At 39.3% G+C, this 20918-nt stretch overlaps 1 protein-coding gene across 3 annotated transcripts in view; it reads left to right on the forward strand.

Moving 5' to 3' along the window:
* LOC124055589 (interleukin-1 receptor accessory protein-like 1) overlaps positions 1-20918 on the forward strand; it is a 258111-nt gene that overhangs the window by 52064 nt on the left and 185129 nt on the right. For all 3 annotated transcript variants that reach the window (XM_046382514.1, XM_046382513.1, XM_046382515.1), the window contains exon 3: positions 12372-12486. In XM_046382514.1, coding sequence (XP_046238470.1) covers positions 12405-12486 — 82 coding nt within the window. In that variant the 5' untranslated portion in view covers positions 12372-12404. The remainder of the gene's footprint in view (positions 1-12371; positions 12487-20918) is intronic.

The raw sequence follows: 20918 nt of genomic DNA on the forward strand, positions 1-20918 counted from the left end.
TATCTTTTGGGCCACTGATCCCAAAGTCGGGGACCAATTTTTAAAGAATGAAACAAAACTGTGGACCAACGTGGAGAAATACTCTAAAGAGTTAAAATCAGAATAGCAGTCGAATTCATTTCTGAGACTTGATGAAGATCTCACATTGTGTCATTTAGTGCTAGAATGACTAATTGATTAATGAATTAATCATTTGACAGAAATATAATCAACACATTTGATGATTTATCTCAGAATTATTAGAAATAATTTAGCTCCTCAAATATGAGGATTTGCTCTGGAAATGAATCTTTTTTGGTTTTGGACTATTGATGCGATCATCTTGGGTTCTCTGAAATTTTGATGACCATCTTTTAATAGTGTAAATAATAGTGAATCAATTAATAGGAAAAAAGGTCAATAAGTCACCTGATCTAATGAAAGTAGTTACTAATTGTGGCCTCAGTTTAATTTGTATGTTGCTAATGTTGCAAATCAATGAGCTTGACTGTTTTGTATCATTATTGTATTTTTACATCCATGGTACAAATTACTTTAATTTGTGACATTGCATTTCCCAGATTGGTCAAAAACTGACACACCTTTGTGATTATTTTATCCATAAACATCTCCTCGAGTAGCTTACAAGAAAAGTCCATACCGTCTTCTCTTGAATTGTACTATCAAAATACTATATTTTCTGATATATATTAATGAAATTTGTACACATCTGCCCAGGGGACTCCAGCAAGCTTTCAACAGATGTCATTATTTATGGTTTTGCAGCCACGGTGTAGGTTAGCTCACATGAAGAGTTCAACAAAAGAGACTTGCTTGGTTCCCTATAATCTATTCCCTGAAGTGTCATTATGTCCCTTTCGGATACTACAGCAGCCACAATCACTTGCTGATGGGAGACCTGGCTGTGTGGAAAGAAAAAATAAATAGACCCCCCTAGATCCCATTCACTTTGTGGCCCTTGAGCTCCCTGTATGGCCTTACCTGCTGCTATTCAGTGGAGAGGTATCAAAAATAATGGTCTTCCTTGAAAATCATTTTCATGAGCCACTTATTCTTGAGACCTTGATCTGAATGCCTTCATGTATGGATGTTAACTGAGTGTGCTACTCTGCTAGCTTTATTTATTTCCTACATGTAATGGCATTGCTATCCCAACAGAGCAAGCTTAATACCAGAACAGAACGGATGGTAACGGCATCATTTCCATCCATTCCTTTACATTGCTTTTAATAAAAACATATGCAAGCTATTCCGTGTGCTTGAAAAGTGCAAAGTTGACCTGAATCATATGCAATTTAAAAGCGCATTATTTTCCCATTCGTTACAGCAAAAAATAAAAGGACTCCAGGTCAGACACAGTGTAGGACACCCCAGAGCTTAAAAGTTGTGCTGGTCAATTGTAACACAGCTAAAATGAAGAATGAGGTGATGAAACACTGGTGTTGCACTTCCTCTGATGAAACAGCCATCTGAGGCATGATCAATTACCTCAATATACAGTATTTTTCTTTGCTAGGGGCAAGTGATGTTTAAAATGACTTTTTTTTTCCCCCTCCTTTTTAACCAGCAGTAAAATGAGAAGGATGCAAGAGGGCAGAATTATCATTTTCATCCTTTCTTTTCAGCCCCAGTATCACTGTGCCGTGTCTGGAGGTGATCCTCCGAGGCCCATTCAGCCTAGAAAGATGAAGTTGATGTGTTTTAGATAGCTTTTAGAGAGATGTGGATAGAGGATGGAAATTGCATGCCAGGGGAAGCAAAATGAGCAATTTTTCCTCCCATTTCCCCTCTTCTCTTCATCGGATCTGTGCTTACTCATTCATGAAGGCTTTGTTGTGACATTCCATACGTTGTTGTGGGGGGAGTGGGAGGGGTGGGGGTCCTGACTACATTATCATTCAGGCTAATGCATTTGCAGGCTAGTTGCATAGCAGAAGAGCCACAGCACTTTAATGTTATCAAAACACAATCACAACTACCAATTTTACTCACATTTTGACCTGCTTTCAAAGTGGCTGGTGTTGAGAAATTGAGGGAATTGCCTTTTACAAGCCCATTTACTATGGTGTGGTCCCAGCAAAGGCTTTCAAGCATTCACTAGAAGAAACTGCCCATATATACAGCATTTATTTCATTGGGAGCACCGGTCTTACACAGGAACACACACCCCATGTACAGTATAGTAATGCATGCATAGGTTGCTTCTGTAGGAAACATTTTTCTGACCATAATTTTATATTTGACAGGACTTTAAATAGAACAAGCAGGCCAAGTGATTAATTGTGAGTGAAATCGAGAAGGGCTTCATTAGCAGTTCTTCATTTGTCATTAGCTGTGACACATAAAACCTTGAGCAACATAGTATTTACAGCTAAACTTGTATGTTTCAACCTGTTTCTAGCATGGGTTTCATGGTGTACATCAGAACAATTCAGACAGACCGTGTGCAGACTCCTGATTTGATACCTAGTGCACTCAGTTTCTGTTACATGTAATTGGGTAAATGTAAAATTCATTAGACCCCAAGTTAAAGGATGGCATATACTTCATATATTTTATATTCTCCTTCATCTTTTAGATTAATTGTGGCGTTCTATCCTCTTTTTTATGCTCCTTTGTCTTATTTTTCAATTTTTCTCAAGTAGGTTTTTTTTTTTTCTGTTTTTTTGCCCATCATGTTTTGTATTGATTTTCCATCCCTGTTTTTATATTCCCTCAAAGATGTCTTTTTAATATGAAGTACTTGGTGCGTGTTGTTTCACCCACACCACTTCTGCTAAAATCCCACAATTCACTTCCTAAACTTTGCTGGTACGTTAATGTCATGTCATTTAATATAGCACACGGTGATAAATCAACAAGCATGCTAAATTTTAATTGTCCCATCATTATATAAACTATTTTAGTCTTTACTGTTATAGTAGAAATAGTGAATGGGTGATTTCCGACACAGTCACAGCCAAGTTGGATCGACAATGGTGTTGAATTAAAAAGACAACACAAGTGAATGTGTGGGTGTTTTACTGCATGTACAGATGAGAAGATGAAACACAATCCAGGATGTACAGTTTGAGTAACTTATACCTGAGTTTGGCAGATTATCAGATGCAGAAACACTACGCTACAGTTTAAGACTAACAGACAGGATTTTACAGCTCTGTGAATTTATCACAAATCGATCATTTTGTCCTCCACGGCTTTGATTTGCGACCTTAACAATAAATTCACTTCATTTATGTTACACAGTGATCTAACTGGAATGCACAGATTTGGCGCAGACAGTACTAAATGATGACCCAACATATTGCGGTCAAATTGGAGCCAGGTATTTTCACTGGACACTTTTGTGTTTTTTGTGGAGACAGGCAGTGCCAGAATTTTTTTTTTTTTTTTTTTTTTTGACTAAACTGGCTTTCAAACCTCCCTTTGAAATATAAACCAACAGTAATAAGTATACAGTTTGACCCAGCTCAGTTACATGCATGACTGGACACCCTACACCTCAGCAACATAAATATATTCATACATAACAATTCTGGTAATAATCCAATCCCCAGGTTGGCTAGTGATGGTAATAACTTTATGCTGCTAAGACATGCTTTGCATTACATCTAAAGTGGTTGCTGGTATGGCTTTTTCCCAGCCAGAGCGCGGCTCTGTTTCCCCCCTGCTGGACCAGACCCACAGAGACCGGCTCTCAACAGGGTTCTTGATTTATGGCCCACTTTACAAGAAGGGCCTGGGGACGCAGCACTCCTTGTCCTACAATATTGAATCTCAGCTGCCTAGCATGGAGATGTGGGTCATCTGTTATTATGTGAAAGCTTATTTGCATTGCGCCGTTAAGCTCTCAGTGGTAACTACAGCATGTCTGCTCACCGTAGCACTTAAGTTTATTTTTGCTCGCAGAGCTGTTTGGTTCAGACATGTAAGGAACATTTTCTGAAAAATGTGCGGTGAAGATAAATTGCTTTGACACTGACAGGTTTGTGTGTGTGCGTGTCTACTTTTACAGTGTAGTTTGGAACCCTTTAATATCTATAAAACATAAGTGCTGTTTGTGGGAAGAGATGGATAAACAAACTGCCCACATCTCACAATGTATTGTATGTTCCAGTCACATGTTACATATCCACCATTATCCTCTGAAGGGTGCATACATCAGTGATGAAAACTGAAGTACACACATGGTGTTCAACCTCAACAGACAAAATCTGTTAAACTGACTGTAAAATTCAAGCACATTGTCTGTTAGAAGAAAGACTTTGATTATTGGTTCAGAAGCTCTGTTTGATTCGTTGCTGTCGGCTGAATTTCTTCCACTTTTGGCTGAAAAAAAAAATCTGCAAGATAAATGTTTAGCAGCCTTAATGATCTTAGTTGCTGTAGGGTAGGCATTTATTAACTTGTGTTAATAATCTGGCAACCCGACGCCCCCCCTTAAATCAGCCCACAGTTTTGCTGTTTGGACAAGACAAGTATATTCTGTTGTTTGTGTGGCAGAGCATTATTTGTCAATTTTCTAGACCTGTACTTTCATTATTGAGTTGAATAGATTATTAGTCCCAGTGTAATCTATAAAAACATTTCAGTGTAATCTATAAAAAGCTGCTCCTGCTTCCTTTAAACCAAAAAAGACACATCCAGTGAAATCTTTTCCTACTGTTCTACTGTAAAATATGCAGTGTTTTTTTAAACTTAAGTCAGAGCTCCTTGAAGAACCCAGACTTTGATGCTCTCCAATGAATAGCATTAGCATACTGTAGAGTTAGCTAGATTGCTTCAGCAGCAGATCAGTCTCAGTGTCACAGATTTAAATTTAGGTGTTGAGTAAAAATGTGTGTTTGAGGTTGTGTGCGAAAGAGATAGAGAGAAGCGCCTCAGTCCGTGAATATCTCGCTGTTGCCATTGGAAGCCTCTGCCTCGGCTTGATGAATTTTCATTTTATTTAGCATTGGGAATGTTTCTCTGAAGTGCACCTACTGCTGCTATAGTTAGATGGAGCTCATGTTAGACTCCAGATAACCCTGCAGCACGGGGTTTTACAAGTGTCATTCAGCAGCTAGTGAAGCATGCTTCCTCTTGAGGTGAATCCTATTTCATACCTTGAACTCTGATCATGTTTGAGAGATTGATGAACGCTGATGCAGATCAAGTCTGGCGAAAAAAAAAAAAGACAATTGCTTGAGTTTAACTAACTTCCTGGATTCTGTTGCACAGGTTACTTCAAGAATCTGAGTCAGTCCAGACAGATCTTCTCACATAACTGCTGCAACAAGCTATTGGACGAGCCAGATATTTCTTCAATATAAGTGTGCAGTGACTGTTCCATACCATCCTGTATGTGCTACGTGACCAGGGAAACTGATTTCCTGTGACGTGTTTAAAGAAAAGCGTGTTTTGCAGCTGATAGAGAGCACCAAATGATCTGCGACATAGCAATAGAGCAGAGTTATTCGATAATTATCAGAATCATCAGTGTTAATTCAACAGCGTTTGAATCTTCACAGGGATATTTTGCTGTAAATCCATATCTGCTAGAATTATTTTAAAACTTTTAAACAGTTTGAATAGCGTAAGTGCACACAGCAGCTGTGGGTGAACAAACAGCTCTGTGACAACACTAGTAATTGTCTGTGTTTTGTGAAATCCACATCCGTTAATACTGGAAAATTTGCTCTGTCACCACTACAGATTGGTTTAATCTTGTAAATCACATGAACACATTTCTTGTAGACTATCAACTCAGTAAAGCTCAGATGTTAATCAATAGGATGTCAAACAATGGATAATTTGCATACAAAAATTACCAGAATATCCCCATTTATTTACATCTCTGTGTGTTTCAGTGCTCTGCTCCTTGGGGCTATCTCATGGTGCTGCCTCATAGTCGCCTTCTCCTCATCCTCTCTTCTTCATCTCCATTTGTCTAGCGTTCATCCAGCCTCTCCTCCCTTCTAACCTTTTTCTCTCTCTTCTCTCTCTTATTCCGGCATATCCTCGTAGCCTTGGCCTGGAATATCCAAAGAAAGAGCTCCATTCATTTAATGTCATCCTTATTTTCCTGACACCCACGCAGGATGAAGAATCTAGTTAGCAGGCAGCTCAGGTAATGGGACTAAGAACTGGACGTGACTGCGAGGACATGAGCCTGTACATGCACATTCATCCATTGTAGTTGCTGAAAGTAAATTTTGTCAGCCTGGCTTGTAGCTAACAGCTCCCAAATCCAAAAATATAAATTATACATCAGTGTGGCATATTTCACTCCCAGAGAGCAGTTTGTGTCACTTCTGCATAGCTTACTAGCAGTTGCGGTCAAAGGGCAAGTGAGCTCAGTTTCATTCCAAGCCCAGTTGTTTATATGGTTACTTGATGAGTTCAGCATTCTTATACTGAATGAAAAATTTAGTAAATGTTGGGGAATTGTACTCTAACAAAAGATTTCCTGCAGAGCCGCAAAGGTTGTATTTTTATTCATTTATTTGCACATTTATTTCCTATAGTCATCCCTAAAGTTGTCATTTATTACTCATTTTAGAAAAGCATGTATATCGTGCATAAAATGTATGAATGGCAGTGAATGTGATGTCCTTACGGTTGAAAAAAGTTGTAATTATGACTTTAAAGCTTGTGCTCCACTGCTTAAGTTGGAATGAAACAGTAATTTTGTTAATTTTGGGGAAAAGAGAATTTCTAAGCTTCAGTAGTAAGTTGAAGAGTACTACACTGCAATGTGCAGGGGCATTACACATTTAGGTCCATGCTAGCTATAACTAGCATGGTTAGTGATGATTTTGCATCACCATGGAAATGAAGAGCTGTAGCAACATATTGTAGCTGAAAGGTTAAGAATTTGATTTTAAATGAATGCCATAGTTACTGCTTAAGGCATCTGCAGTTTTAAAAGCTGTTAAGGAGTGGAAAAAATTAAAAGGGCACCAGATGTATGTTGTGCAGCACCAGAATGCAGAAAATCATGATGCAATACAGTTGGGTAACACAGTTGTGCATCCTGGTTAAGATTAGAATTCTTTTATTATGTGTCTTAGATGTTACTGGACCTCTGGAATAAACATGCATGGGGAATTATTATTATATTATTATTATTTAACCATTTAGGCAAATGTAGGGCACCCTATACGGCACTGCCTGACACTTTGACCCCTGGAAGAACACCATGGAGAGTGCTGGATTGCATTTTCTCCATTTTAATGGCACCTATTCGTGGACTGCATCACATTTTGTCCACTCAAAGGGCACTTTAGAGGGCACATCATTACGTTGTGTCCACTGTATCCTGTTGCTACACAAAGTGTGCACCTTTCGTTGTTTCTTATTCACCAGCCAGGGTGGAAGTGCACTGCGTGCATATTTTCACACTAATGCAGAAGAACCATGTATTTGAAGACATTTATGTCTTCAAGTAAATGTTGAACTTGTTTTGAGATGTCGATTGCGCTCGAGAAGCATCCTCATATCTCTCTCTTGCTTCCTGCGTGCATGTCAAGAACATGGAGGCTTGTGGTTGCAGGGTTATTAGATAATCTAAAATGGAATAATTCAGTGAGGAGAGCACAGACTCATGTGGGTGTCTGTGTGCGTCAGCCAAGGGTGTAAGGGCTTGAAAAGTGTTCTTCACAAATAGAAATGTTAATAACTCACCAAGCAGAGTACATATCAATTTTCTCACTGGAGGTAGGAGGAAGGGTGCAGATGGGGGACATGAGGGAGGGGGAGTTGGGGGGGGGTTAATGACAGGGACAGAGAGGGGACTCTCTTTTTTTTTTTTTTTTTTTTTCCATCATCAGGGTTACAGTTCTAATTATTTTATGTGATTCAAGGCATATGATCCATAACGCTTCTTACACTGAAGAGCGTGAAAACCAAAGGCATAGCCGTGGATTCTGGGGCCTTCAAAGAAAACTGCTCTTTTCCTGTCTTTTCTAAAGATTTTAAAATTAAATATTTTTGAAAAATAATTTTCTTACACTCCACTACAATAATACAAGTGAGTGTTGTCATGGAAGTAAGAAATGATGTCATAATTGTGAAACCCATGACTGTGACCCAACACCGGAAGAGTACAATTTCCAAGTTTTACACCGAAATTAAATCAAAACTCAAAAGCACTGAACTAGAATGTTTTCCAAATATTTAGGAGGAGTGTAGGTGCAAAAACAGATCTGTTATTGCTTTTTGCTTTCAGCATTCATTGGTATCTCGTGGGCAGCATCCTACAATGATCTGAGCAGTCATCCAGGAACATCAGATATGAAGAGTGGTTCAGATTTGTGCAGGAGGGCCTTCAGCTTCACCCCCTCCCAAAAAAAAAAAAAAAGTGACAGAGCAAGACAGGCTTCAAATGAGAGATCCAAATAAGTCATCATCTCAATATCCACCTGGTGAGCTGTAGTAAAGCCTCAGTCGTCGATTGCTGAAATTGCTTGTGTTCGGATGTGAGAGGGAGATGCAGTCCTCGGGGCCAACTCCGAGGCCTGGTAGTGTTGAGAGAGTGCCCCATTTCTCTTGCCGAACCCTCCTTGAAAGTAATTGAATTTTGGATGAATCCGCTGAGGAGGAAACACTGTCAGGGAGGGGAGAAAAGTGGATGCTTGAAGAAAAAAAAAAAACAATCAAAGAATGAGAGGCAGGTGACAGCACCTTTTGGATGAGCTTTTCTTTAAAGAATAGCACACTATGAGATGCTTGACAGGATAAGCTTTCATTGTGGGATTTTCAAGGGAGGTTATTTCTTTCAAGGATTTCATATTTTCTTGGACATTCAGTTCCCGTTCATTTGTTGAACGGGGATAACTCTTCTTGCTTTTTTTCTCCTCTATTGTGTTCCCGATCATATCTCTGACAGTTAGACAGCTGCACTGAATTTTTCACTTTTCACTCACTAATAACCATGTGCCAAGAAGTAAAACGATAGCGGCAATAATACATTGACACCCTTTTCAAGATTACTGATATCAAATTGAGTGTTTGACCTTGATAAGCCCTTGAATACCTAATTTCTTGAGACAGGTGGCCATCAAAGATAAAGAACGGAGGCAAATTTAACCATAATATTTATTGTACTTGGGGAAACACTGCCAGGATTTCATTATGCTTCTTTACGGCTAGATTTCTACAATGTTTACTCAAATGTTGTGCCGGCTACAAGCCCGCTGCCCCTCCATCTTGAACAATCAGACCATTTTTCCCTGAAGTCGCACCTTAGCTCAAGTGCAGGGACTGTACCAAGAAAACCAGATCAACAAATGGAGTATGCATCATAATATATAAATCATCTGATCATGCTGCGGTGACAAAGACAGTTAAGTCAGTGGGGTAAGGGTCTTATCCAGTGCCAAAAAAGCTGCTTTCAAGTGAGTGGGTGTAGAACTCCGCAGGAAATAGACAGAATGCAGCCAATACAGACACAAAGGGGAAAGCATTAAGTAGAGCCTCGAAAGGCTCCTCAGTGACTGTAACGGCCACACAGACATGTGGAGGGCAATCATGTATTACAAAAGTAAGAATGCCTGCATCAATACATGCATGGCTGCCAGATTAGCTCAACACCTTTTATGCTTCCTTTGATCTCCTCAGCAGAGCCTGCCAGACAACTTGGCACTTGTGTATACAGAGGACATTTAGAGAGACCCTGCTGAGGGTGAATGTGATGCTTGCCATATATTAAGAACATTTGCCCAGAGTTTAGCTGATGTCTTAACGGGCATATTCGACACATCACTCTTGCAGGAAAGCTACTTACCTGCTACAAAATGCCAACTATTGTCCTTGTATCTAAACTAACTTCTCAAAAAAAAAAGCAACATGTCAAAGATCCAGAACTGAATTGAATTAAGTGCAACAGGATGTCATTTCCACTCACCTCTCATGCATTAAAAACAGCACCTATGTTTGAATGTTGTATCAAAAGCTGAGCAGTCTCTTCTGTCCTGCCTTCTGTAATTGAATTATGGACTTGCGACCACCATGAGACCATTAACGGTTTGGATTGATACGCATCTACATACACAACAAGTTACTAAACACAATCACAGTGTGCTCTGGGTGCCCCAGAAGTGACTGTACTTTTCAGATGACAATCTGGCACCGCACACATGAGAGGATGTTGAAATTTACTCTCAACATCATTATCATCATTGTTCTCCAATGTGGCAAGAACCGTGAAAATAAGTGACAGACTGAATTTCTAGATGACGTGCAGCTGCAGTTGTGCTTGAGCCACGCTGTGGCTGCCCTGAAATGTTAACATTTAAAGCAGGAAATTCTGTGACGCGCACACACTGCTCATGCTTGCAGTGTGTCCCCAGGTGTGATCCTTAATATAGGCAATGCTGTTTACTGTAGCACAGAGATTCATTTTTCTTTCTTTATTCCATTTACATAACCAATATTATTGTGCTCGTTTGCATATGTCATGATTTGACAGTGGAATTTAACTTTTTTACGTCTTATAATGGACAGTCATTGAGCAGCTGCAAAATTGCGTATTATTTACAATTGGATTAATTAGTTTTATTGTTTTGTTATTATTCAGGAACATACTCATATATTTTCACTAATCTTGATGAGAGGCAAAAAATGAAAACATTATGTCGCTATGTTGTTTTCCTATGTGATTCTTTAATATATTTAATCCCACATTCCACAGTTTTTGCTCTTCACACACATACAAGCATATAGTGCCTGATCAGTTCAACTAACAGAAGATAACTTACTATATTTGCTCACCAGTATTTTCAGAACTCACAAAAAATTAATTGCCATGCATTGCAAGAGTTTTTAACCTTTCCAGTGATAAGTGTTTGCTTTGATGTCAAGCAGTCCAGGATATCACTGTGAGCCGGGCGGAGGCCGAGCAGAACTGGTGATTCAGTCCTTTCCTCCACGTTCGAACCAAAGAGAGAGACCATAGCTTTTGTGCTAATGTTGCAGACTGTCACCCAACATGGAAAAGTAATTAAAAAGATAAGATTTTTGTGTGGTGGCGTGTAGCATTTCCGAGGTGGCATTGGTTGCAGGAAGCAAGAGCTGACGACAATAGGCCTTTGACGAGGAGAACACGGCGATGTTGCCATTCTTGGATACTGGCCAGTTTCGCATGCCTCTGTGTGAGTGTCTCAAGGGCTGTTGTGGCTTTTCAGGGTTTCCCCTGAAAGGCTTTCTGATGCAGCTTTGTGGAATCTATGTGAAGAATCTTTGTCGTGACTGAAATGCCAATGGAAGCACCCTTGCAGCCTACATGGACATCTTGTTGCACCATAGCAGAGATGGCACTTTTGCCTCTAGCAAAGAGACGACTTAGTAGCCAAACAGAGAAGAATAACACATAGAGGAGTTTAATAAGTGAATGCATCATTGAATAATACTGTTGCCGCAGGCAAGAAAAAAAAACATTACCTTTAAAGAAGTTTAGGCCTGTCCCTTTTTTGTATTCAAGTTTGACTCCAATGTGATTTTCTTGTCATAGTGTACCTGACAAATTTTGACTGAATTCTGATAATCACATGGTTATCATGTTGCATACATATTATTTTTCTGAATGACTACTCAGATATAAGACATCCCAACACATTATTTTTCAATAAGTGCATAGCATTATCATTTACTTAAAGCTGTGAATACCGATATGTGTTAAAAACAAGCTTTCATTTTAAGTTTTGAGACAAACACATTGAATTGGCCAGTATTCTAGTTATAATTTTTTTAAGGAATAAAACTTTTTGGTTGAAAAATAACCTTGTGGGTCTGTGTGTGATGAAATGACCAATTTCTTTTCCTGACTAATTCTTTTCTTCTCTATTTGATTATAGCTCTGCAGTGATTCTGTAGTTGTAGCATCCTGATGCAGACTTAAACTTACTGACATCAACTAAGATGTCATTTTAGCCCCAGTATCATCACCGTGTGTGTTTGCAGACAGACAGTGTATCTTGGTGTTGGTAGTTACATCTTTGTGTCGTGTTGTTTTGGAGAGAGAAGTTGCATTCATGTTGTAGGTAGATGACAAACGTGCAAAGCCAGCTTTGTCATGGTAGAAATGCATCTTGACATTTGTATCATCAACAGCCTTCCCCTGATTATACAGTGGGTCCCTGCAGAGTTACTGATATGAATAAAGCAGAGGCACACAACCACTTTGGGGAATATAATTTACACAAAAATGGTGTTAAATTTTTTCCATGTAACTTTAGGTCTTGTATAAGTTCTGCAATCATTGTCCTTTTTTGTGAGCTTTGATCAAGCATCTCATGCCATTATTTCTTCTTTTTTGATGTTTTAGATGGATTCAGTGTATTCACAGCATGTCTCAGTACAAAATAATAACTCAAGCTTTTGTTTTCTTCTAGGACTGGTTAAAAAAAAAGAAAAAGAGCAAAAAAATGAAAGCTCCCATTCCTCTTCTGATCCTGCTTCATGCCATTGTGGTCCATTGCCTGAAAGTGGTGTCGAAGAGAGGGTCAGGTAAGTCTTTTTTTTTATATACCATAAGAACCGTATCTTCCTTTAAAGACGGTCCCATGAAAGCGGTGCGGCAAATGTTTAATATAAATCCACTTTCCGATCTTCTATATCCATTAATTGGAGTTACAGGTTGCACCTTCCAAGGCTTTTTCTTTCCTGAAAGCACAAACCGTGTTTCAGTCAGTCAGCAGGGGGGGGTCACAAGGCCTTGTGCTGTTGTACTGCAGTCCAACCAGTAACCACTAACTTGTGCGTTCCACTTATGGTATACATGTGAATGAAGGAGTATGAGTGAAGTATTTTCATTTAGCTGTGCTCTTTGTAATATCCAGGTATTTTCATCAGTGTCATATTTACATTGAACGCTAATACAGAATGCCTGTCTGTCCTCAAAAAATAATTACTCTCTAGAACAGAATAGTTGCAAGTTAAGGGGACAATCCACAATGGCTAACATGGAGCTTAAAGTAAGTCTTTTGCCAGTCTCCTGCTTTTTCAGCAGGAGTCCCTGCAGGCTATCTCCTCCAATGCTTCACGAGCCATTGCCTGGGGCATGGATTTGAAACGTGTCCACTGATAAATGAACGCCCCATCCGAGCCAAACCTCCGTCCTTTGTTCCTTCTCTTTTAGCTTGTACAGCTTTATTAGAAGCCTTGCTGGTTGAAATTTAGAGCACCATTGTAAAAGGGATTTCTGGGCAATGAAAGCCAGTTTGAAATTGCTTTGCTTTCATTTTTATGGAATGGAAAGAAACGGCAGGGTCAGGAAGGTGAGTATAGTCATGTCATAGCAGGTATATTTTCAGAAAAACGATTTTCAGCGTTTAGGGTTCGTTTATCTATGAGACACGACTTTTGTTGTTCATTTGGACACATTTTTATTGCAGATTGGATAAAATATGATCTATAGTCTCATTTAAAACTCTGAATTTCACCTGCTCTCTGTCAGGAAAAAAGTGGAAGTGCTATGTAATATCCTCCACTGTGTATGGCCTGTTTATGCACGGTCTAAAAATACTCTACAAAAAGCTGTTTGTAATTTCAATTTGAGAGGAAGGAAAAATATTTTTCAGGAAAAATAGAGGGATCCAGCTGAATCTGATCAATCAAAGTACTGACAAATTCTCAAATGATCCAAAGCCTGTAAACATGGGGTGTTTTTCATTTGTACCTTTTCTGAAAAGAAACTTACAGGGCACAATCAATCCGGCAAATGTCATCCTATTAAAGAAAACCAAATGACCTGATTGACTCCCTCAGGGACAATGAATCCACTATCTCGCTTGCTTTCCCTTTCAGTAGTCACACAAACATGCATACACACTCCAGGAACCCCTGCATGGTGCTGCATGTGCACCACTATTATCTGTAGATGATTAAATTCAAAACACCAGTGTTTGAGGAATGCTTTGTCTGCATTTGCACTCCTGGTGGAAGAGTGCAAGAACATACAGTGCATATCTGCCATACTAATCCTCAGCATGAATAAGTAGGAGAATCTATCCATTTGCTTTCTGCTGTGGTTCCACTTCGTTGGAATGCTGATATGGCCTGAAAGGTTGGGCGAACAGAATAATTATGTATATTTCTGCTTATTACAGCACAGCAAGTCAGATGTTAAAATAAAACCTCACTCTTGGATGCCCTTCCATTGTTTTACCAAGCCAGTACAGCTCAATCTGTGGCATACAGTTGATTCCAGGAGTTGTTTTGTGTTTGAACTCTGTGTCATTTGCCTCGCATCTTTGTTTAGTGAAGCTGTTGTCCGTGTAGGAATTGGTGTTTAAGCACAGCTTAAAGCAATGACTGTACAAATAAACTCTCTTTTTTAAAATTAAACTGAAGGTCAAATAGGATCTGATTTAATGTAGTCCTCCATGTGGCACTGTATGTATCTGTGTGCTGTGTGATGCTATGATTTCTGTGTGTGACTACTTGTCTGTTCAGCAAGCAAAATACATCAGAAAATGCTCCAAGGAAGGTTCTCAGTACATAGTCTACAATACATAATCTTGGTTGACTGTTTACAGCAGGGACTTGAGATCCCAGTTGCTTGTAAATCAGTGTTAGTAGTTGTTTGTGGTCAAGACTCACATCGCACTTTGTCAGATTTGGTGTGATGGCAGAGGTCTCAAGATTAGATAAGTGGGCTTGTCGTATTCACAATGGGCAAATCCGTGTTGGAAAAGTGAGCGGGTGACACAAATACTGTCAAATTGGCCTTCAGCAAGATACTTATTGATGATTTTCTTCTTTCTGTAGAGCAACACTAGAAGCCTTTGGTTGTACGGGGTAGCTCTCACATCTGTTGAATGTGCTTGAAGGCTTACGGTGTACCTGGAAAACAATGATGTAGTCGGCAAAATCTTTAAAGGTTTTGAAAAACGGGTACTAATCTGATCATTTGAAAATATTCGCACACTTAAAATATTCAAATAAGTATAACCTTGACTACTGACTATGAAGTCACTAGCTGCTGACCTTCTTACATGATGAGTCACTTCTGATGTGTCTAAATGTGGACATGTAAAGCTAGAAAACATACAAAGATGACTGCATTTAAATAATACTGTTAAATGAATTCTAGATGATCAAACATGGTTTATATACTTATTCTTATTGTGGAGTGTTCCATGGACAAAGTTCCATGGACAAAGTCTGGTTTTGTTGTCTATTTCTGTTGTACTTGCTGTCATTAGTTATTTAAAAAAAAAAAAAACCTGCTTTCTGGAAATGGGATGTGGTGCTAGTCTTGTATTAAACACACAATTGGCTCCCTTGTTGACCACTTGTACCGTACCACACAATAGATGCTTGGTAGAGCCGTGTGAGAAATCCCTAAATGTGCCTGTTTGGTTACTTGGCAGTCAGCTGAAAAGAACAGATTCCTCTTTCTGTACACTGCACAGCTGCAATTTATTTTGATATGAAATAGAAACTCCAGAGTTCATGTCGGGTCTCTGTTTAGACTCTCTGAAGTAATAACTATGCATTTATTCTTTTTCTCACCTCTGAACATGGATTACAATCAGAGTGAGAAGCGGCTTCGGAGGTTACCGAGGATGACTTTTGGCAGACCTGAATACAGAATCTAATAAAAACAGCACGCACACGCACACAAAAGTGATGAAACAGAACATTTCCCAAATACTGTAGTAGTTTTCTAAAATATTTTATGGCCATCACCGTTCATCTGCAGTACATTGTGAGCTCTGCTGTCTTCTTTAGTATTCAGTTGTAGTCTGTGCAGCTTCCTGTAGTTTCCAGGCATCAGGAGATTTTGTTATCCCCAGGGATTTATTGTGATTCTTCTTGCTTAGAAGCAGTTTTACAGCATGTCTGTTGATAGCGTGTGTGAGGAGTTGTCTCTTTTTGGAACGAGGTGGTCTTTTACAAGGATCACAAGGAGCTCTTGAATGAACTGGCTTTGTTTTTGGGGCAAAATATGGCTAATATTCATTGAATTTCCTCTGTTTTATGCCCCGAATGAACACAAGCAGTTAGGAAACCACTCTAAAAATGAGCTGTCAAGAATTTCTTTTTTTTTTTTTTGGTTGGTTCACAATGAGAGACACAGTCTCTGTCAGACGCCAGACATTTACCCATGTGGACACTGCAGCGACAATAACAATAACCTCCCTCCATTCAGAACAATCGCAGTTTTCTGGCTTTTTGGTCGCCCGGTTGTTTGGCTCGGCATTTAAACTTAACTCAGTGCAGTAGAGGAAACATTACAAGTTTTTAAACCAGTAAAAGCCACCCCTTAATAAAAATGTTACCACATGTCCCCTACTGAATTCTGATGACAGTTGTAGATCATAATCCCTGACATTGATTGAGACAAATTCAGCCTCTCTCCTCCCCTCTGCTGTACAGTCATTAGTCCCCATTTCTTCACCAGACAGTGATGAGTCCCCAGACAAATGATGCTTACCTTTCCACAGTCTCCCAGTAATTCCGGCAATATATTACCCATAACACTCACTCACAGTGAACACTTCATTCTGTTATTCATGCATATGTAAGAAGCCGGTCCCAGACATGTGTTCTCATTTGGAAACGGAATACAAAATTCCGTCTCTGCCTCTCTTTTCTATTAAGGATGGTCCGAAGGCCTGTTGTGTCACTCTGATGAAGAGCAGCTGTAAATAAAACACGCCACCGCAACAAGACCTTGGTTCCTATTAGAGAGCAGCCGCTAATCATCCGTCTCTCCTCATGTATTTATCTACTACCGCTACAGTAGGTCCACACCATATATTCCCCTGACTCCTGCCAACTTCTTCTATCCGCTATTTCAGTAGAATCAGAATCAAGGACATCCTGACAGTCGGATAAATTTACAATCTTCACACCCATCACAGGAGGATGTCAACATTAATACTTCATTTAAAGGGTGGTGTCTTCCCCCCATATTAATGGGGCTACTCGCAATTTGGCCAATAATAAGGCTCCTCTTAATTGGACAAGACAGTGATTCCTAACAGGGGACGTCAGCGCACAGCACAAATTCAATCATGGCAAGCCGCATGACTTTGTAATTGATATTAAAGGACGTTAAATATGGCAGGAAGCTGTCAGCAAGAAATTTGAGGGAGGGAAGGGGCACAGCATTAGGTCAGATTTTGTTTTTTTTTTATACACGTGAAAACTACTGGATCTCAGATAACTCAAATAAAATTGAAATTGAAATTAAAATTCTTGCAAAAATAATAAAAATCGAGTTAACTTTAATGCAAAAGAACGATCAGATCAATTACACGCCACTTGAATGATAACGGCTTGGAATGTAGAAACTCAAAATAAAACAAAACCCGGGAAGCTGAAATCTGAACTCTCCTTCTGTCATGCGCACATGCAGAGACACACATGCGTGAACACCCCGCGGTTCATTTCTCCATGGTCAATACCACATACCTGCCACAAACGCTGAATGATTGCCTCCACAGTGCCGCCCGCTCATTGCGGGGGGGATTGATCACACACATGACATTAGAAATTAAATGACTTGCCACATGCAGTTGTTTTCTCTCCCGCTGCTTGGAGAGAGAGAGAGATAAGCGATTCAACAAGTGTGCCAGATACAGGCCTCTTGACAAGGTTACCGTGGATATGTGTTCTGGGTTGGGGGACACATGCCATGGCCCTCCCTGCGAGATGGATGACGATCAATCACCTGATTTATGAGCAGGATAGTCTCTCCGTGGCCTGTTTGCTGACCTGTAATAATGTAACAACACCACAGCAATTGAGAAAAATGCCAGGAAAGGGTGTAGAGGGCTGCAGCTGGCGTGTAGCTGTAGGCTGAGGTGTTTAAAGCTCAAATGCACTGTCAGTGCTTGCGCGCGCGGATCAAACCTGTATCCAATGACAGCTTTTATTTATTTATTTGATGCGTCTGGATTTAAGGAAATGATTGTCGGAAAAATGTCACCCACAGGCGTCAGAAGGCATATGGGATGATTGGATTTGGGTTTAAATCCAGATTTGTGAAATTGGGTTGAATTGTGGGTGGAGCTAATAGGGTCAGACAGCTGTCAATCAAGCAGCTTTGCCTCTAAGCATGCTTATGTGTTATGTCTGTAATTAAACAGCAATCTTTAAAATAACAAAAGACACCAAGTCAGGTATTAAGACCTAAATATAGAGAACTGCTGCATTTGACACCAGAGTCAGTTCTTGGTAAATTACATGTACAGACACATGATTACACTCATTCAAGAAAGTGGATTTAGTTTAAGGTTTCTCTTGACACTTATTTTTCAGCTTTGGTGATTGTTATTTGTTCTGAAGCCAGTCCTTTTTGGTACATCTCTCATTTGATGTTTTATGGTTAGTCGAATACATGCAGTGGGTGTTGACATGGCTGATGTAATATAAGACAAACACCCTCATTTGATGTTAGAAGCTTGTTCACTTCCTCTCCCGATGTAGAAACTTGAACAAGGGAGCGTGCTTTTGGATGCATTCTATTGAATTTTGTAGCATCATACATGTGCATTATGAATGTTGTTTCTGTTCCTGTAGCACTATTTCTTTCTGATGTTCTCTCACTATTAAATATAAAAAATAATAACAAAGAATATAGTTGTTGCAGGGTTGCAACAAAATGTACAATGTAGCATCCTTAGACTTATCTGTCACTGTGATATCTGAAGTTGTCTTGAACAGCAATAAATCATCTTGACTGCGTACTTTCACTTTTACACCTTTTAGAAATTTATACTTCATGTGCCCGTTTCAAAGACTTACACTTTATTACTCCAGTAGTAAATAGTAGACAGAATTTTTGATGTCAATACAGTAAGCAAGCTGTCTGACTTAACTCAGACAGTTTTTTTAAAGCTATAAAATGGGACATTGTTAAACCTTGAACTGAAAACTAAAGGATTAAGATTTGAAATACTACAAATTCTGTGAGTGCATTATTTCTTCCCACCTTCATGTGTTGTGTTTTCCTTTTTATCTGCTCATTGTCTTGGAACCTCAACTGTCTGCAGGCATTAAACATTAAATGCCAGATATCTCCACTTTTAATATTTCGTTCTGAAAGATAAAATGTTCATTTCAGGCTCCCGTAGCAAATTAGGCTGCCCACTTTAACAGCTGGGGCATTTGGCACCAATTTGAGAGATTATATGTGTGGATGATAATGAGCTTTAGTCCAAAAGAGGATTTAAACATGGAGAAGGCCGGCCACTGTTTAATTTAAGAAAATCTGGCTCTCAGGTTTTGGGGAGGGGGAGAAGATATTGGAGGAAATAAAAAAAAAACCCAGAAGAAAAGGAAGGAAAGAAGGAGGTAAAAGTAGATAAGTAACATTCATAATAAGGTTAAGGCAATTTTGGATATAAACAGTAATTGTCCTGGAAATTACTTTAACTCCTCTTGACTGATTGGCTCTCACAAATCTAATCGACGGGGGGGGGGGGACAGAAGCTGTAGTCTTTCTGTGCTTAAATCTCCTGGAGGCGGTGATGGCACTGTGCCCAAAAATATTATACATTTTAACCTGGGGCTGCATGCATGATTAATCCATGTGGGTACTCCTCCTCATTCTGTGTGCTGCTTTGTCTGTATGTATCTGTGTATCTATCAATTTTTGCTCAACTTTTAGGTAGTTAAGTTTGTACATGTCATTTCCCACTTCTGTTGAGACAGCAGTTTACTTTTATTACTTAGTCTCACAAATAAAAAAAAGGCTCGTTCATCTCACTGGTGCTGCTCTCTCTTGTGATCTCCTGGCCATTTGTCTGTTACCTTTGCCTGTCTTTACCTTTCACCTAACATCTCCCATCAACCCCCTGTGCATGGAGAGTGATGGTTATGGCTTCCATTGATTGGCGACTTTCTCCAGGGGGCCAGACATAATCACTGGGAAGTCAGAGAAATGTCTCACATAATAATTAAAGATACACTGATGCCTAATTCCATAATCACCATTAGATTTTAACTGGCTTCAACCAAGGTGATAATTTACCAAAAGTCTGACACGTTAGATTCATTTGAGAAAATGTCTCTTGAAGCAGTATTTCTGATTTCTGTGTGTGCATCTAATTTGAAAATACCTACCTCTCCTAATATGCAGTCAGGGGACCAAATTCTATGCTTCGACTTTAAATTACACTCTGGCGGTGTCTGTTTGAGTGGAGTGAGATTGGGCTAAATGATAGCTCACATCCCCCCTCGATAAAAGGTCTAGCTCGAGACGCGAGATCAGACTTTTCTCCTGTTAAAAAAAAAAAAAAGTATTGAGTCTTTTTTTTCTGTCATTTGTGGAAATCAGACACACTGGTAATTTGATTTCCACTTGTCTCAGCATATGCAATCTCTGAGACATTTGATTCTTTTTTTTTTTCACCTCCCAGTGTTGCGACTCTCAGAGTACATTGCTTTTCTATTGATTGAGGCACTAACTTTGTTTTGGGTGGATGCAACTCAGTTAAGTTTGATTTCTGAGGGGAGATCATTAATTTGCATTGCAGCACTGTCTCTTGTCATTTTACAGCTTTATTGATCTCAATAATTAGCCTCATACTTCACCTGCTGGTTGTCCAACACACAGTACAAGGATTTTCACACCATAACCATGTGTCTACTCTTATATCACATTTAAAATGTTTTTTTTTTTTCCTCTCTTTGGAAGAGCATGCACGACTTTTTTAGAATGCTTCACATAATCAGTGACTTTAGCTTTACTCTGGGATCATTTCTCTCGATTGATGGGTCAGGAAGAAAGATGAGATGTTCAGATTCTCCCACGTGACTGTCACTGCCACACACACAATAATTAATCTGCAGTGTTTTTTTGACATGACATTATGCATACATCAGTTTAGGGAGATTTCTGTCCGTGTGTCGGAATGATACAGAATGTGTTATGAAAGATAAGCAAATCAACTGAAAGATTTATAGTGCAGGGACTATAGTTT

Source organism: Scatophagus argus, chromosome 24 (assembly GCF_020382885.2).
Source record: "Scatophagus argus isolate fScaArg1 chromosome 24, fScaArg1.pri, whole genome shotgun sequence".
Taxonomy (NCBI): domain Eukaryota; kingdom Metazoa; phylum Chordata; class Actinopteri; family Scatophagidae; genus Scatophagus; species Scatophagus argus.